Source organism: Rhamphochromis longiceps, linkage group LG13 (genome assembly GCF_057381845.1).
Source record: "Rhamphochromis longiceps isolate RC_006_pf linkage group LG13, R_longiceps_female_GT1.1, whole genome shotgun sequence".
Taxonomy (NCBI): Eukaryota; Metazoa; Chordata; class Actinopteri; order Cichliformes; family Cichlidae; genus Rhamphochromis; species Rhamphochromis longiceps.
Genome location: NC_140569.1, coordinates 16,109,399 through 16,124,663, shown reverse-complemented (window position 1 = coordinate 16,124,663; position 15,265 = coordinate 16,109,399). Strand labels below are relative to the sequence as shown.

Sequence of the window (15,265 nt, the reverse complement as noted above, 5' to 3'; positions counted from 1 at the left end):
ATTATTATTTTTAAAAAAAAACTAGCAAAGTTAGAACACATTACTGCCTAAGGACCACTTAAAAAGAAACACGCGACGCAAAACCGCCGCATCTATTCCTGAGCACTTGTGAGCTGAAACGTGGATCTATGATAATATGACATTTCAGTGTGTGCTTTTAAGTTTTTGTGTGGACAACAACGTCTGGTGCAGAAGCGTGGATACAGGCACTCAACTGCCACCATGTGATCAGAGCAATCTGTCCAAACAAATGGAAGCTTCTCCTGCACATTACTGCGTTAGATTAGACGACTTGTGGTCATTTGATTCCCTACTGTCTCGACAGCTCCCGTTTCTAATGGACCGAGTGGGATTTCACAAAACGCAAAATTGGAGGAGGTCAACGCGTTTGAAGGTTACCCCTGTCGGGAATCAAAATAAATAACATTCAGGTGTGCTATTGTCTGTCAGCTGAGTGTCTTAATGATGCCAAGTTAACACATACTAAATAACAGTGTCTCCCTATGCACTGACAGCCTCAGAAATAATTGACCAGCGTGCTCCAAACTGAGACGCAGTAGGCAGAGAATTCAATCCTGCAGCTGACAGAACCCATTGAGCATGTCACTAGATTTTGCATTATACACAAAGCAATGTCAGGTCAGGGATGCGGCCTCCTGCTAGTTATCTGCGATTGCATCTCTGAGGGTAAATTACCTGGCTCTCCATAATATGGTCTAGTTAACTAATTTCATGACAGCACGCCATCGCTTAAAAAAAAAAAAAAAAAAAAAAAAAAAAAAACAGCCTCAGATTTACTGCCTGTCAAAAACACGATGGACCCTTTTCCCCTCCTCAAAAAGCTTGGCACCCTCTCAACTACTGTAAGAGATCATATTCAATATCCTCACTCTGTGCGCTGAGGACATCTCTAATATCAGACAAAGACATACGGCTGAAATGAACAAAAAGAAATCTAACCTTATTTTGTTTGAAGGCTACCAGCCGTGTGTCATTTCATCCAGTTCCCATGCAAAAAACAAGAAAAGACAAAAAAAACTGTGCTGGGGGGTTGTAAAGCACTGTAACATAGCGCTAACGCTCTTAGCAAGGAAACAGGGAAATCCATTATCCTTTGTCCTGCTGACCCGTGCACACTAACAAGCACACAGATACCGTATATGGTGTCCTGTCATTTTGTTGTTATACATGTGTAAATTATTCACTTTCTGCCAGAAAAGACGCTCTGACAACAAAAACTCACCTCGCCAATGGGGTCACAGGGAAAGTTAATCTCACACAGACAAAGTGCTCTCACATAGTTTTACCTGTGAGAGCATGGCCTTCCGCTGATAACGACAAACGTGACAATAACTCGGTGATGGTGCGAAGACTTCCTTTAAGCTATACTGTGTAGAGTGAACAATACGGACACACAGAATACCCCCCTCAAACATCACACCACCCATGCACCCACCCACCCTGGAACTCAACAGTGTCTCTTTGAAAGTTCACAATGCACGCCAAGGTCTGCCCACCTGCTCTTTTCTCTCCGTTTCTTTTTTGTATGTGTTCCCATTGAGCCGGACGAGGTGGCCTATCATCGTCTCGACAATGACAGTAGGTGGAAACGCTAGCTTTCATTACACAAAGTATAAATAGTGTAATCTATCAGCCCTGCCAATCAGGATGATTGATTATGGGCTGTCAAGGAGGAGAGTGACACATTAGAAAAGTTTGGTTAACAATGCCTGTAGCTGGTGCGGGGCTGCTGCCACCCAGCCCAGTGATTAATGTGTTGTCAGTCTGTAATCCCACACCCACGCTTAATGAGGCAAGAATTTATCATCTCGGCAGAGTGGCAGATGTCAGGGGGAAAGGAATCCAAGTGCCTGGAAACAATATACTTTTTCTAGCCTGTGCTTGACATGTCTGACAAGCTCTAAAAACCACAAAGAAGGCCTGTGTAAGCACAAACTTCAGTGGAGGGACTTTCAGTTCTGGCTCTGTCCTCTGTTGCCGGCTCATGAAAGTCACTGTTGCTGAAAGATGACTCCATCTCCATTAACACCGCACTGAAAAACAGAGACAACTGGCATAATGGATTAAAGCTCGAGTGATCCAGCGCACTGGGGGAGAGAGGGAAGAGTTCTAAGCACCATGTTTTTCATCTCAGTCCTCTGAGGTCTAGGTGCTGACGACCCTGACCCTGACACTAACCCTCACCCTACCTCATGCGATCGTAATATAACTTCTTTTGCAGAAACGATTCTCCCAATTCTTGGCAATACAGGAAAATAATTATTCTGTCTCGCTTTGTATGGACTTTCCCTGCATCATCCAGCAGAGCTTCAAAGCTCTAAAGTAAATTTAACTTTATAAATAACAAATAATTAACATCTGCAAGCCATAAACAACAACAACAACATCACTTGACTTGTCTCATAAAAATAAAAATCAGAAAGTAAGTTTAACCAAAACTGCCTTCAGCAGGGGCACGTGATAATCAAGTTCAAAGTAAACTATAAAGTGCTGAAACAGTGATTAATGTGTACAGTCAACCTCAACTAAAAGAGACAAGCAAACTAATAACAGATCTCTTTGAAAGAATTAAAGTTTATTGGAGTTTTGCAGAAGCACCCGGTGGGGCAGGAGAAGAGGAAGAAAGATGGATTTTTTTCCCTCCGAGCTCCGAAAACACTAAGCCAACTGTCTCTTATTACACTTGCAGCATCTTTCTGTCACCAAAGAGACCAACAGGGAGGATTATCTCTGACTGAACTGATAGGCCAACGCACTGGGATGCTGTACGATGCAATAGCTAAAAACCATCATTTGATAAGAAGTGTAATTGAAGAAAAGCCTTAGTGGAATGATATTGTTGTTACAGTGCGTGTACAGGGTTTGTAGAGATTTGCAGCCCTATTACATGCAATGAAAAAAAAGACATTGTTTTAAGAGGCACATTTTCATGTGAGAAAAACCTCAAACATGTCCAAAAATGATAAAGTAAGTGATCAGTGATATTGGAAGGAAAAAGTGGGGTTTTCCCCGGCACATTTCTACATTTAAAAGGAAATTTGAAATCAGCAGAGTTACAATAAAAACTCTGTCCTTCCCAAAGCCTTATGAAGGATTTCATTGGAAAAGTATGTTCAGACAACAGGTTACGTAGCTTGCCAATCCCAGACACTTAATATTATTAAAGTAATAAAAGATTAACCAAGACTTACTTTCAAAGTTTAAAAAAAGGAAAGGTTATATGACCGATCACATGATTTGTCAAACTTTATGAAAACTTAACATGAAAATAGAAAAAGGGAGACATCTCATTATTGCTGGCCAGCCTCGGCCTGCTTTCTGACAAGCCTCAGACTCCACCGCTGAACACAAGAGACATCGAGACAACAAATGCTTCACCGCAGAGGCGTGCCTTCTCTGCACCGGATGCCAGCAGAAGGAGAGGCAGTTAATGCAATAAGGCCACTTTAGTGTCTCATAAAGGCCCTTAGGAAAACACACGTTTGTTTTTATCCACTGCGTTCAGCCAAAAAAAGTGAATAATACATCGATCATTTTTTGCCTGCGAGAGTGACGTGACACTCAGGTCATGCACCCCGTGTCTCTATGCTTTGAAAGAGGCAATAAATCAATATTGGCTCACTTACTTACAATTAATTGTGCTTTAAAGTTTTACAGTGTGTTTATGATATGCAGGGCCTGGATGATTTATGTGGACAGTGTGAGTCACTCCCTCTAATTGCCGTTGTTTTCCCAGCTTATAACCCCTGCGTGACCTCTCAGTTGAAGCTGCCAGAACATTCAGGATAGAGCTCGCTCTACTGGTCCAAACTCTGGACGTATTTCAGCAGTCAGCTACAGAGAAAAGCTCACACGGAAGCATACGCCATTCAGTCAGTTTGATACACGCATCGAACATGTGGTACCCTGGAAGTATCCGACAAAAAGCAAGCACTGTGCTTTGTGTATCGTATGAACTAAACACACTCAAACATTTGCAAACAGCTGCTTTCAGATTTAGCATACGTTATCGTTAAAAAGCAGCGTCTCAAGGAGTGTCTGACGCAATTAACAGATAATAAGACATTATGTAAGCTGGAAAAGAAAACAGACTTCAAAAGCAAGAAAATCACAGTCTGTAAGAGAATTCATCTGAGCGAACATAAGGCAGAGAGGCAGTTTGTGTAGTTATAGTTTGCCCTCTACTACTATGCAGTTCTTTCCTCATTCAACTTCATTCGATGCAGGAATTTGTCAACTCCAGGTTCTTTAGGTATAATATCTGGTGCACATGGAGAATCAAACGGAGAGTAAAGAGCAGTGTTGGTCAAGTTACTTGAAAAAAGTAATCAGTAACTAATTACTGATTACTTCCCCCAAAAAGTAATCCCGTTACTTTACTGATTACTTATTTTCAAAAGTAATTAATTACTTAGTTACTTTTTAAAAACACCATTTACAACCTGAATAGGTGATAAAGCGATAGATCTTTCAGCCCAATTCTACTTTTTCTACATAATCCATCATACAAAATGTAATCAAATGGAAAAGTCCCTTTTTAAAACTTGATTTATTAGTTTTAATCTTTTAACTTTATGCATGAAGCAAAAAATTAATTATATGCACCATTCTCTGACTGGAAGAAATTTGTTTAACATTTAAACCTATTTTCTGCACATTCCAGCAGTCAGTGGAAGAATCCGCGAGTTTCTCTGTGAATTTCCCATTACGTGGTAACGCACTCGGTGCTTGCTCGGAAGTTTAAAAAAAAAAAAAAAAAAAAAGACGTTTTCTTCCCACGCACAACGGACACTAATGTTTTTGTCACTTTTTATGGAATCAAACTGAAAGCAAGGTCAGTACTTCCAACGCTGCACGCTCATACTCTCTCCCGCACTGATATATTATCCATTGTTGATCTGCACACAGCTGTTGTCACGAATGTCGCACTCGCTTACGTCACTGTCATGAGACATTCTCGCAAAAAAAAATCACGGTTTTAGTAACGCAGTAACGCAGCGTGCCTACGGGAAAGTAACGGTAATCTAATTACCGTTTTTGCAATAGTAATCCCTTACTTTATTTGTTACTTGAAAAAGTAATCAGATTACAGTAATGCGTTACTTGTAACTGCCCATCTCTGGTAAAGAGTGGTAATAAACATGCTTCCGTGGGAATCTGCTGGGTAATATTCCCTCCCCCTGTCGTGAACCATATTGTTTGAGTTTTCTCTAAGGACACATTTGTTCAGTAAAATGATTCAGCAAACCCACTGAAGGCACATTCACAAAGTGCTATATTGCATACTGTTTGTTATGTTTGAAAGCTTCGGGGGAACTCATAACTCTCAAGCAGTGAGATGAACATAGAAACATTCTTCACAGCATACATTTAAGGAAGCTAAACAACCGACCTATAGCAAAATACTGCCTCTTTTTGCAGAGTTGCAATGCAATAAAAAAATAAAACACGAAATCAGAATCGTGCATCACATAATGCACAATCATGGCTCTAAAATGATGTAGCCTATCTCAGATTTGAACTGCTCACTTCAGCGCAAACTTAAAATGAACCACTGTGTGCTGCAGAGTAAAACAGGTTAGTGTCTTGGGAAGAAAAAACTGAACTGAAAAGATCCACTTGAGGACTTTCCTGGCTCTGTCATTGTCAATTCCCTTGAAGAACCGTTACCCAGTGTGCAGAGACTCATGGGACCCGGGAGCTGGCTCAAGCCACCCTGCAATGCAGTCTGCTTTACATTATACCGAGAAGGATGTGGGGGGAAGAAAAAAAAAACTGTCTTCATGCTAGAAAATCAAGTCAAATACTTCATCCGGACAAAATCTAAGTGACATCCGAGGAGCATTTATACTGGCTGACGTAGCTACCAGTAAGGGGGCCCGTGGAGTTACTTCACTCACTGTGAAACGCTCTTAAACATCAGGCAAGAAGTAAATGTTATTCTACTAGTTAAATTCGCTACGCACTTTTTAAAGCTCTACTTGGGATCTGAAAACAGAAAGTGCTGTCACAGTGTTTTGATAGACATGGCCAGTTTAACCCAAGGGTTTCGACAGCATAATGTGGGCTGCGCGGAAGTGGCGTGGCCTAACTGAGCCAAAATGTACCACATGCATTTTCCAAAAGCAGCCCAGCACGGTCCAAATGGCTCTACGTGGTTTGACGCCATTTCATTCCATGACCTCTAAGTCCTCAAAGAGAATTATCACATTATTGCATTCCAACACGCCCAATTTCCCCAAATACAGCTCAAGGCTTTTCCACTCTGACTCTGCTCACTGTTGAGGTTTTGGGAAAACACTAATCATCCCTACTGCTTTCTTTTTTTCTTTTTAATTGTTTACCTCAGGTATTTGTACAGTTTCTCTATCTAGTCTTAGTCATTTTGCTTCCATTTCATGCCCAACTGCTTATTATCCTTTAAAATCAGAAATGCATTTTAACGACCCAGTGACAATTAAACAAATGCCCAAATGTGAGTTTATTTCCTGTGTGTCAGACTGACTGTGCGTCTTCACAACAAACGTTTGGTTCTTTAACGCCTTTCTAAAAACTACACCATTTTTCCTTTGCTAATTCCGCACTTGCAAATCTCATTACAGGCTTTTGCATGTGTCTGCCTCTCTTTACGAAAAAATAGCTCTTTAATGTCTGGTTGTGATTTAGGAAAACACTGGGAATGTATGAAAAGTTATGGTGTTCATATTGTGCTAAAGACCATAACTGCTTTATCAGAAACATGTGGCAATCCTCTGTGCCAGGCCAAAATGGCATGACTGAAAAGGAGTTTAAATTGTGGTCATATTCCACTCTGATATGACTCAAGTGAGGTCTCGAAAGTTCACTGCTGTCTTTTTCAAAGCCAGCCCATTAACTATTCCAATACATACTGTACGTGATGCAGTGAGAACGAAAGGGGCTTTTCCTTAAATTTGTGCTGTCAAAAGCGGGCACGTATCACTGTAAATCTGCTGCAGTTGCTGCTGTTATTAAGGTTTCAGTTTACTCTTAACAATATGGAGAATAGTTGTCATATAGTTTCATATAAATAATAAATGAACACAGAGCCCCACCACCCTCCAAACCCCCCGAATCAGTTTCATAAATAAATGTCTTAAATCACAATCGTGGTCCTTCCCCCCCCCACAGTACTTGCACTAATTGAGACTCGAATGGTAGTGTTAGTGACAGCAAGACATCTAATTACCATTCTTTGTAATGAATCTAATGGCAGACACTGTACCACGAGCCAGTGCTATGAGCAACACCCTGCTGTACCAGACATAAAAGAAAACACAAATATCTAATTACGCCATCATCTCTTCCCAATCTCCTGTTCTGTTGCAGACGTTTCACTAATTGGTGGCCCGCACTATCGGTCAACTTACAATCACTCTGATGATGCAGACAATTAAAGCCGGGAGGTACTCATGGCTCATCAAGTCTGCGGTAGTTGACACATCACGTCTCATCTAACTCAAAACAAATGTTATGGAAATGCTGCCGTGACATCCTCCACTCAGGATATGTCCAGGCAAAAATGCTCTTCATTAGCAGCCCAACACTGCTAATAGGGAAGTGTACATAGTACAAAAAGAGTACGATCAGGCGCACAAAATACTGTGCGAAATGTTCGGTAGACGTATTTTCATCAAAGCTGTAACCTTTTACTTTGCATAGGGAATAAATAATCATATACAGCAGGTTCAAAGACGCAAAGACACAAAAACACACACATCATGTCAGCCCGAATCAGTGATTATCTTTCCTTTCATCTAGGGCTGTGGCGACAAAAGCAAACATTTCTTTTTCACTGACAGGCTATGTAAATAAAATCTTAAAAGTGACTTTATCCTGCCAAAAAGCATTGTAGAGGTCCCCATTTTCTTTTTATATAAAGTGGATGAGCAGTGTTTTCATTCCACTCTTCTCTATCTACCAAACATGGCAGACGGAGGTTAAATTATTTTAGTGTTTTGCTATCTCACTTGCCACTTGCATGAAGAATCAAGAACAAAGAGTAGCATGATCTGACACTAAAAGAGTACACTATCTTAGCTCATTGTCTGAATCAATAAATATTTTGTTTTTCTCGTGCACTTTTAAACCCGACATTAACTCACATGCTTCTGATTTATCACCGAATGCCTTCTCTGGATCCATTTTTACCTCCCAGGCTGACTGTCGGAGCCCCAGAGCATTGAAATGACAAAGCTAAGCTGATCCCAACAGTAAATATTTCATGATCTTACAGTTACAGGAAATCAAATGTGGACAAAAGATGATCATTTATAGTGCATTACAAAATGAGCAAGACGAGGGGATTGAAGTAAAAGGGGCAAACCTTCTTATACTGTATTTATTCATTGGGGTCCCAAACAAGACAAGGATGAATGAATGCACTGACTTGAGATAATTAAGTGATTGTGAGCAGCATGTACATGAGCTGTCACTCCAATCTCCAGCCACGTCACACTTGGAAACACAAGTGTGGCCGGACAGCCGCCCGTCGTCTTTGATCTGGGCTCATGCATACGAAATCAGGTCAGGCCATAATCACACACACTCACATGCAACACGCATGCACACTCTAGGCCTTGGGAGACACCGACTGTTTTCAAAGGGCCACAGTTCTAGGACCTCTGTAAAGGATGAGTGACAGTCAAGCACGCAAAGGAAGAAAAGAAGGATAAAGGAAGAGAATAGGAAAGGGAACAAAGTGACAAACTCATTCAGTTCTTTAGAGGTTCTGCTACTTAAAACAGTGTAAAAAAACTAAACTAAAAGACATAACTTACAGCTTCCGGCTTAGGCTTGACCACTTTCATGAATGCGCCCCTTTCCTGTGCCTCCATCCCTTCTCTTTTGGTTACTTTCCTGGTGTCCAGAAACTTCAGTTGTGGCAACTTGTACAGAACAAAGTACCTATAATGAGACAGGAAAAACTGAGCATTAACATACTGTTGCCATAAAAGGCCTCCTTGTAGGTCTATTCTTGACAAAGAGACAGACTATCTGAGGAAGTGTGTAAACCGTGATACACTAATCAAACTGACACAAATTCTAATATGTAAATGCAGGCATCAACAAAAGTTGAAAAGAAGCCATGTTTACTCAGATTTAATAGTGATGCAGATTTAATGGTGATATTTTCTTGTATGTAATAACCTTCAAAGCTGATAAGAAAAAGTATGACATATAAATAGCATGAAAGAAGATACAACCCGTCTGCTGGAGCTGTCATTCTGCAAGCATCACAGATATCTCTCTAAGCTTTCAGACACACTGTCTTTCATTGGGAGGGAGAGAAACGTCAAAAGATAATGGTTGGAATACACAGATGACAACAGATCCTTTCACTGGCAGGCAGGAATAGAGGAACCGGTATGTCAGGGGTAAGCTGGTAGCTAAAAAGGACACGCATACAGCACCTAAGTGGAGGGTGAGAAAGGACGGGGGATATGTCCAAAGACAAGACCTGTGTGCAGAGAGCCGTGACAAATTGATGATGGTGATGGCGATGAAGGGAGATGGCAAAGCCTGTGTAAAGTTTTCAACACCTGAGGATAATAAGGAGGGGGATTACATTTAGACTGACACGGAATATAAAATATGTTTGTGCAAAATTAAGGAAAAAAATAATTTAAAAGTCTGAAAAAACAAAGCAAACAGACAAACGTTTAAATCATCATCAATAGAAAGACCGCATTTCTAAATGTATGATCACTTTTCAGCTTTCCTGTGACATGATCAAATATACGCTTCTACACAAGGTTTGCAAAAGCAAACAAACAAACAAAAACACCTATATTGACTTACTAGACTTACTAATTGATCATCAAACTAATTGTCATCTGTAAGTCAAAATTTTAGGTTAGCATGTCAAAATCTTGACTTTCATAACTTGAAATTGAGAAATTTCTAATTTTTGAATAACTTATTCAAATAAATTTGAATTTCAACATACTCTAAGATAAGTCAAAAATGTAAAATGCTCAACTTGAAACTTTGAAAACTCAAATTTTTAACTTAGCTCTGCCTGTTATTCTTAAGTGGCAGCGTGAGCTTGGGTTTTTTAAATATACAAATCACGTCCTGTGCAGTCTTTGGATCCTCTAGCACACACACAACTTCACACAGCGTTGTTGCAAATAGCTAAAAAAGTTGGTGCTCACAACACTAACTGTCAACCTAAATTTTAACCTGAACAGTGTGCACATTACTGTCAGCCATTAAACTATAAGCATTTACCCATAACTGCGCAGACGACTGATGTTATCATGAAATGCTATCATTGCTATATTGCTAATGGTAGCATTAAAAAAGTAGCTAGCAGCTATCGCTAATAATAAAACAATAAAGTGAATCTGGGAGCCTGGCAGCAAACTTTGTCATGCTCTGGAAAGTATTGTTTTCTTAGGATGAACCAATCATTTATGTCTAGACAGAAAGAATATTTTACAATGCTATTTGACACCAAAACAGTGTCAAGTCACTAGAAGCAAGCACTAACTTGCTGTATGTTGTATTGACAAGTACAAAACTGTAGTATAGTGACAACCCTAAATGACACTACGCACCTGCTGATAAACCATTGGTAAGACCAGGTAAAAAGGACTTAAAAAACATTAAATTAAAAATGTATTCGATTTTTTAATAGTGTGCCAGACTAGAACAATGAGTAAATAACAATGGCAGTTCTTGTGGTATTGGAGACAATAGAAAGCGTGCCTTTAGAGGGGAGAGTGTTTTCAACAGCTGGTCTAACTCTTCTGTGCATGATATTTTTGACGTCCAAAAAGTTTGCTTCTCTCTTCTGCCATCAATTTAAACCGATTTGAAATATATTGATGACAGATACCCAAGATTCAAAAGGGATTCTTGGACTTGGATTTTTTCTTTTTTCCTAAAATAAAGTAAGCACGTTGTCTAGGATTATTATAGCTGAGAATAAATCAAATAATATTTCTAGAAATGAGGCCTAGCTACTAAAAAAGAGCGCCTTTGCTGGTGAGAGCTCCACCACTCAAATCCAAGAGGCCCCTTCCCAATCCAGTGTCTCCCTCCATGTAGAAAGACTTTGTTCAGGGCATTTTCATGATGAAATGTGAAGATGCCCTTGGGAGACATGTAGAGAGGTTATTCTCCATAGGTAACCTACCATCACAGGGTCAAAGCAGATGACAAGGCTCTGTCAGCCAGTGGGGATATTAATGATTCAACTCAACCACAGAGGGAGGATAAGAAAGCGAGAGAGACAGAGGGGGTAGAGTGGAGGGTTGGGCTTGGTTGTGGTGGAGGGTTGGGATATGTTGACTAGTGAAAGAGAAAAAGAGTAGCTACTGTATACTTTGACAATACCAAAATATGGCTTCTGACACCCTTTGAAGTATATCTGGTTCTAACAGCGAGACTAACATTTAGAACAATTAGCAATTAGCTTTTTACTAAGGGGGCGTGGGGCGCAATAACACACATGTAATAAAAGTCAAATAATTAAAACATTTAATGTTAATTTAATTTCATTTACAATGGCAGCATTACTTGGTGCATTAAATTCAAGGGGAAGTCTCTTAGAGAATTCCTTAAATTCTAATGATTGTCTGAAATTCGTAAAACCAAAGTTATCCTTCATTTACTTGTTGCAAACTTTATTCTCCAGATTGAATAAAGTTTAGAAGAAGTTAAACTCCAGCTAAACAAAAACAAACATTTTATACCCGTTTGTTTCACTGTGTTTATTGGCACATCAGGAAAGTTCATTTTAATTGTTAGCTGAAATTATTTGAAAGAATATTAACACAATCATTACACTCAGTAATGTCTTGGGTGAAGGAAAAGAAATCATTAGCATCTCTTTGATCAGCCACAGCGGAGAAATTGGAAAAATTGATGACGTCTTATAATGTAAGGGATTACAAGTACATTAGAAATATTTTAAAGAGAATTATACTGCCAGAACATTTTAAACCAAAGTTACTCTGAGGAGTCCTGTGCTGAATAGCCATTTCCCACTATTTACGTATAATATTAGAGAACTGAACTCTTGTTATTGTAGTACTACGAACGGCCGCTGAGCATTTGTACAGTCACCTAATAAAAGAACGCTATCTAAACTCCCGTGCAGACTACACAATGCTGTGCGAATAGTGTATTTCTATGTCACTGCACTAATTGGGGCACCGATGCAGCACACCAGGGTATTTCACTTGAGAGACCAAAAGCTCCTGAGGCATTGGGCTGGGTATTTATTGCCCAAGGCCAGTGCTGTCACGACCTGCATACAGCCTAACCTTGTCAGACATGAAATCTGCATCACGCTCAAATTGATGTTTTACTATGTGACACATTATGAATATTACATTACAGGACCATAGACGTTGTCAGTCAAAACAGAACAGCTTTCCTTACCAGTAAGATAAGGATGCGAGAAGAAGGGGGAAAAGGGGGGAGGAGGGGAGGGAAAGTGAGAGCGATGGGTGGTGGCGGTGGTGGTGGTGGTGGGGGGGGGGGGGGGGGGGGGGGGGGGGGGAAGAGAAAGGGAGACAAAAAGAGAGAAGAAAGATTATTCAAGAAAGGCATGGGTGGTAAATGATTAATAGGCAACACAGAGTCAGAAACAAGCACTTAGGGCTAAAACAGACAAAAGAGAGTATGCTTTTCGCCTTTTATCGCATTTCATGTAAAGGACCCTGACAAATGGTGGTCATATTGCATGGCTTGAGGCCTGGCTTGATGTTTAATGCATCATCTGCTCTGGTAAGGCAGGGTAGTAAACACTCATTTGTGGTGGTGACTAGTCACACATGAAATCCATTTTGCAAACTGGAGTGTAGAGGGGCCAGTTGACAAAGCTTTTAGAGTGATGTGGTTGAATCCGCAGTCTGCTTATGAACTGCAGGAGCTGTTTGTTTAAAAAAAGGAACATCTCCAAAGACATTATTAATAAAAACCTATCATTCTGAACAGTTGAGTATCTAAAAATCTAAACACATAATGATCTTCCTCATACAAGATCGATACGTAACATCAACAGACCTGTATCGCTGGTAGTCGTCCTCGTCCTTATCCGGGCTGACCAGCTGGTTAGGACAGGCCTCATTTCCCAGCAGGCTTAGGTATTCGAGTGATGGGGTCACATCAGCCAAGTGTTCCAGCAAGGCCTCGATATCAGTCAGGTGTCAAAGGGCGGATGTCAAGGACCTCGTGCTGTTAATTACATTAGCATTTACTACCCGCACAGCCCCTCCCAGGCCTGGCTCCACAAAAACACATCACTGTCAAATTTACTGAGGTGCTCAAAGAGGCTAGTCAGTGGCTTTGTGAGACTGGGCAGACAGAGGGGCAATTTAAGGTGCAGGCTTTGGCATATAGTAGTGACACAATTTGGCTCCTGCTCTCTCTCTTTCTCTTGATCGCTCTCATTTCCTAGGTGGCCGGGTGCAGAACAGTGACAAAATGATGGATGCCCTGTGGTTTCAACAGTCCGTGCTTCTCAGAGCTGTGCCGTGGAAAACTTTTGCGAAACGTGGAAAAAACAAACAGCCCCTAAGCAGGCACATTCATCACTAATACATTCACTTGGAAAATTGAGCCCCAAAGTGTCAAAATACAACTGCACTAATGCAGTGCTCGAGCTTTAAAATGGCACCATGCCACGACAGGATGTACATAATTGGCCTATTAGCATGTGCCGACCACTTCACAACCAAACTCAGCGCACAGTCCCAGATGCACACTTCAAGGAGTCCCAGTTTTAATGTTGACTCTGGAAGTGTGTGTGTGTATGTGCGAGAGAAAGAGTAAGCATCGTTACCCAGTAGGATTTGCGTAACCAGAGAAAAACAGGACACATTGCTAAAGCTGTTCTGAAGCCTGGAGGGGAAGTTCACACTTCTCTGACTGATCATAAACAGCTTCGCAGTGTGTCTTAAATTTAGGTTGGCTGTGCAGAGCTCTGGTTTTTAACATGTTTACGTTGGGTGGCAAGTAGAACGCAAGATGATTCGAATAAATGAGGCCAAAATGTGATCATTAAGTGACAAATAATACCTGGACAATTCTATAGCAGTGAGGAAAACGGTGCAATACAATATTAAAGCTGATGCAAATACATTAGTGCAAATTAAAGCTAAAGAAAAAAGAAACAAATCAACCAACTATATTTCGCAAATATAATGTCTCGCTCATTGGATCTGGTTTTAATTTGCTACTTTTTTATTCTTTTTGAAAATAGAAAAAAAAGATATGTTGACAGTTAAAACTGATTCCACTAGAGGTCCCTGTGGTTCAAAAACTAGTCCAGTGTAAAGCTCTGCGACAGCCAACTTCTTGTACACTCTTTTGCAACACCCAGTGCTTCCTGCAGAGCCGTGGCATAACAAAGTGGCTTTTTGAGACAATACAGGAAGGCAGTGACACAACAATTAATATGAAATCAACTGCTGATGCCGACACCGAGGCCTGTAAATAATGTCTGCGTTGGAAAATGCAAATCAGAGGCTGAGCAACGGCCTTGAAAGGATATGTGGTTCTTGTTGAGCGTCAGGGTGTGGAGGTTGGGTAACCTGGGCAACTGGAGGTCATTTCCAAGCAGATTGTTGTCGACGATCAGCTCTTCCAGCTCAGTGAACATTTTGAGGCCTGCCAGTGACCTGCAATGATAAGGAAGCAGGAAAACTGTTATGGCTTTAAATCTGGTAAGCTGTTATTGAGAAGAAATAAATATTTCAGCTCTCTTTCATGCACCAAGAGAGTATGGGTCTGGGCCTGTCAAGGAAGTGAATGACAAGAATTAGTGGTGCTGAGCTCCCCTGGCATGGTGAGGCATCCTTCAGCGGCTGGCAGGATGAGGGATGGGGGTCACTTGTGAGTAGCCAGGATTCAAAACAAAAGGCTTCAGAAATGCAGCGGGCAGGATGAATTTGTCAATGTCTTGTGCCTTGAGGCACCCAGTTTCGCCTGACCCTAACCCTCCATTCCCAAGACAAATCACTCTGTCACAGTTCACCTTCACTCCCCAGACACAAATTTAACTTGTCATCCATCATTTTCACAGAGGAACTGGAATACACTTGCAATCACAGATGGAATGGAAGGGAAACTTTTTTTTTTTGCAACTGTGCCATGATAGGGGTTAGTGTCGGGATTTTAACATCAAAGGACTATTTTCTTTTCCTCCTAAAGGAATCATTTTGCCTTTCCGTTTCTTTCTATGACGCAGTGCAAAGGAAGGTGAAGGGTC

The 15,265-nt window shown here is 40.8% G+C and overlaps 1 protein-coding gene across 1 annotated transcript in view; it reads right to left on the bottom strand.

Moving 5' to 3' along the window:
* Positions 1 to 15,265, bottom strand: part of lrmda (leucine rich melanocyte differentiation associated) — a 211,992-nt gene that overhangs the window by 58,428 nt on the left and 138,299 nt on the right. Inside the window, exons 3-5 of the mRNA XM_085428394.1 lie at positions 14,549 to 14,675; positions 13,060 to 13,199; positions 8,820 to 8,946 (exon numbers count right to left, since the gene is read on the bottom strand). Coding sequence (XP_085284520.1) covers positions 8,820 to 8,946; positions 13,060 to 13,199; positions 14,549 to 14,675 — 394 coding nt within the window. The remainder of the gene's footprint in view (positions 1 to 8,819; positions 8,947 to 13,059; positions 13,200 to 14,548; positions 14,676 to 15,265) is intronic.